The sequence below is a fragment of the Daktulosphaira vitifoliae genome, unplaced genomic scaffold (assembly GCF_025091365.1).
Source record: "Daktulosphaira vitifoliae isolate Bord-2020 unplaced genomic scaffold, ASM2509136v1 Scaffold_5, whole genome shotgun sequence".
NCBI classification, from domain to species: Eukaryota; Metazoa; Arthropoda; class Insecta; order Hemiptera; family Phylloxeridae; genus Daktulosphaira; species Daktulosphaira vitifoliae.
The window spans coordinates 28,539,935-28,544,328 of record NW_026099576.1 but is presented as its reverse complement, the minus strand read 5'-3'; the positions used below and the strand labels follow the sequence as shown (position 1 = coordinate 28,544,328).

The following is a 4,394-nucleotide window of genomic DNA, read 5'->3' as shown; positions in this document are numbered from 1 at the left end:
ATAATTTTAATTAATATATTTTTAAAAATTTTAATAGAAAACGTTCAATCTTAAAATTACATTAAAATATATAGTTCTAATAACGTAATCTCAATAAGCGTACGGAATAAAATTGAAATCCGTTTCAATAAAATAAAAGAGGCAATTGATAAGTTTAATAAAATAGCAGACTTGAATTTATGAAATTAGTTTCCAACAACTACCGAAAAATGTATAGTTCATAGATTTATTTTTTATTATATTATTACACATATTGGATATTTTTTAAGCACATAATTAATATTTGAATTTTATTTCAATGTTTTGATGACTATATTTTCTTATAAACTATATTTTTATTATTTTTTACAAAAATATATATACATTCTTAAGACAGTTATCTATTATAATTTATTTACCTTTGGTAAAACGCCATATTTTGTTTATAAAAGTGTACTTATGTGATAAAATAAGTAATTATCCAAAACAATGTGACTGTATTTAGAGAGTGGTTAAGGAGGGAAAATGTCAATTGATGGCGACGGGAAAAAAATATTGTAAAAAATTACTTTAGTTTACACATTAATATTAATACCCCACGCAAAAATCATAAATACAGACCTGAACGTAACATTGAATTCTATAACTAATAAATGGCGAAAATTTTGGTACGGGAAGCTGCCTACCATGGATAAAGCTAAATGGTTCTCAAATTTTTTATTAGATAGACAGGTAGAAGATCAATTTGGCGGAAACGAAAAAACGACCTTATTCAGATTTGGCGGAAACGATACGGTCAATTTTGGCGGAAACGATGAACGCCCAATTTCACTTGTATAATAAATCATAACGGCCAGTACTTTTGGGACACCACATAGTGAACTTAACTATAGATTAAAATCATATAAAAATATTTATCACTGTCTTACTGCCCTCGCGTGAAATTGTACAAACAGAAAATTCGTAGGGATGTCTTTATTTTAAAGCATATTGTTAAAATTTAACAAAATTTTTATATTATGACAATAAAAAAAAATTATTAATTGATGTCATTTAATAAATTTTGCTATATGCATGTAACAAAAATATTACACAGCAAACGAATATATATATTTAATAAAAATAGAACGCGCACATAATGAATTTCATTTATAGTAATTTTTACCATTATTATACGTTCGAATGCCATTGTGCATAAAGAACTTTTTGAAATAATAATAAAAAAATTAAACAAAAAATGTACAAATTTGATTTTAGCCACCAATACAAAAAAAAATAAAGGAATAAAGAAAGAAAATTTTTACATTAATCAAATAATAATTTTTAATGAGTCATATTTACGCCAGCATTTTTTTTTTTTAATAATTTTTTAAAAATTATTTCACAACATTAGTTTTTTAAATTTCTGCCTGGGACGTAATGAGTCCTGTCTTTACTTTGAATTAAATTTTAATTGGGAAAGATTGAAATTATTAATTAAGGGCACACGTAGACATATTTATAAACTCACTTGAATTTTAATTATTTTGAATTGAATTCGGTTGTTTATTTCCTCCATAAAAGTCTGTAGTTTTTTATTCATTTCTTCTACAGTAAATGAAAATAATTTTTAGTTTTGTTATGTATATTACATGGAAGTTCTGTTTGTCATGATGGGACATTAATATGTTGAAAAAGATGTCATAAGGATTTATAACATGTCCTATACTTACCGTTGTACTCGAAAATGTTATCATTTCCATTGTAATTTAATATAATGGAATTTTTTTGGAATATCTTAAAAATATAAATTACGATAATTATAAAAAATAATAAAGAATTTATATTTTTTGGGATGTTAATAAGTATAATTGAATATTTTTTCTTAAAAAAATTTTTGTCCGAAAAAATGTTTAGAAAACAATCACGAGTATCTTTTTAACATTAAGTAATTTAATCCAAATGACTTTTTAATATGACGGATATGACATAGTGTTAACGTAACATAACTGATTGTGATTAACATCATTATTATAATAGAATTATAGTTAATCGGGTTATTTTCGTAAAAAAAATGTATTAATTTTGTCACGCTTTTCATCATACAAACCTTTTAGCATTACAATTATATAATCTTACTAATTATAAATAATAAGATTGTTTATTAAGAAATTATCAGATCTCGATTATGGTATGTATTATGTGTAAAATTATGAAATCAAATGAGGATGTGTTAAAGCTATAGTGGATGTTCGTATAGCTTATAATGTTAATAAATATTTCCACGAAACCTAACCAGACAACAAGTCCTTCTTCAAAACAATAGTTATACGCTCATAGTTGTAACTATACTGTCGGCTTAGCTTGTATACGGTTTGGTAAATTTTCTTTAGTTCCAGGAAATACTCCAAAAGGAGACATATGCCGCGAAAAAAATATTTCTTGATATATTTAAATTACTTGGTAAAAAGCTCATTAATTGATTTTAATCATGTTTAAAATTTTAATTAGTTAGAAAGAATGGTCAAATTCGTCATTTTGCCCAACACCTGTGGCAAGGTAAGTTCTTTTAATGGGGTTTATGCTAATATGAATTAGTATAAAGTTGTGCTTAAAAAATGTATTATGAGTGTAATCCCTAGTTAAGAGGAGTCACCGCCAGTCTTTTTAAGAAATTTTAGAAATATTATACAATTTTTTAATTGGTTTACGCATTAATAAAACAAAAAAAATATTTGGAATGAAAAAATTTCCAGCAGGGATCATAAATCTTCGAATTATAATTCTCCTTCATATAAAAAATGGCAACTGCCCAAATGCTCTTGAATAATTATTAGATTTAGTTCTTTTTAATAACTGTGGTAGTTCAACTAATTATAAGAAAATAATTTACTTAAATAAAATAATAATTATTATTTAGCCGTTATCTTATAATGGTTTTATAAATCTCTTGATCTCTAAAAAAACTAAACTTTTATTTTTGATACCAGTTTTAAGCTTCGAATATATAAATTTATTATTTAATTTATATATTATAAATTTATTTATTTATATAAATATAAATTATATTATTGCAATAACATATTAACAACATGAAACTCGTAGTTAATGAGATTCAAATCCAAGTATATAGGGTGGTCCACCACTCACTGACAACTTAAATAACTTTTTATCCAGTTAATATTTAATAAAATGTAAAAAAATTAATTATTGAGATATAGCTATAGACCTAACGTATAACTATTATTTAAAAAAAAAATCAACTAAAAATATTAACTAGATCAAAAGTTATTTAAGTTGTCAGTGAAAGGGTGGGCCACCCTGTATATTATAATGTTAATTATAAAATAAATACGTTCTACAGAACTTTATTTTATTATTCACCATTTAATTAATAAAAAAATTAATATAGTATTGATAATTTTATTCTTGATTTCTTTAGTAACATAGTGTTTTCAATTTAAAATCATGGAGTGTTTTTCATGGTCATCAATATTAATGTATCAAAAGCATGTTTGGTAATTTGAGAAAAACATAAAATTAAAAGATATTAAGAGTAATTTTTTCAATATTCTAGTTATTTTTCGATTAATTAAGTGATTAATGATTTCATAAAATTATGTTCTTGAATTTTAAAATTTTATTATAAAAGTAACATACGATATAAAAATATAATTTTTCTTTTTTTTTAATTTCTCTAGTAATCTGGTCATGCTAAAAAAAATATAAAAATATCAATGATTACTTTACTAAATATAAATACAACAATATTAAAGTATTTTATTTATATATATTATTATATTAATCAGCGATTTCAAAAATTTCATATAGAAATATTAACATTCTCTCCCATCGCAATCAATATGTACCAGTAAATGTTAAGTTTTTTCTATGAGGATGTTTTCTCTCATAGAGCACACTTGATTTATGATACTTACAAAATTCAAATAAATTTCTGCAAAAATCTTATTTTCATTTACAAAATACTAGAAATAAAAACCAAAAATACATTAATTCAATAATATAATAAAAATTGATCACTTGTGGCTAATTAATTAAGTAAAATTAAAACTATATTAAAAATATTATTAACTTAAAAAACTAAAAAATATTAAACTCGAAGCCACAAAAAATTAATGAAAAGTCGCGGATACGTATTTCGGAAACAATGTTACCATTATCAACGCTAAACACATACTGATACCCCGACTAGATAAAACTCCCTTATATACCCCTAGTGACCTTATCACCTAGTGACGTCATCACTAAGTAATATTATCACATTTTGCCAGTTTACACAAGTTTAATAATGAATTTTTCAGTGGGCCAAGATCCCAATTAATTAAATTGTTTTTATTTTTAAACATTTCTATTGCTTCTCTGATATTAAGTTCTTTGTAATTATTTACGTTTTTAATTAGTTTTATGGTTTTAAT

At 23.6% G+C, this 4,394-nt stretch overlaps 1 protein-coding gene across 1 annotated transcript in view; it reads right to left on the bottom strand.

Moving 5' to 3' along the window:
* Positions 1–4,394, bottom strand: part of LOC126908697 (uncharacterized) — a 16,641-nt gene that overhangs the window by 8,130 nt on the left and 4,117 nt on the right. The window contains exons 5-8 of the mRNA XM_050691000.1: positions 3,897–3,944; positions 3,619–3,672; positions 1,692–1,755; positions 1,490–1,566 (exon numbers count right to left, since the gene is read on the bottom strand). Of these exons, the coding sequence (XP_050546957.1) occupies positions 1,490–1,566; positions 1,692–1,755; positions 3,619–3,672; positions 3,897–3,944 (243 nt within the window). The remainder of the gene's footprint in view (positions 1–1,489; positions 1,567–1,691; positions 1,756–3,618; positions 3,673–3,896; positions 3,945–4,394) is intronic.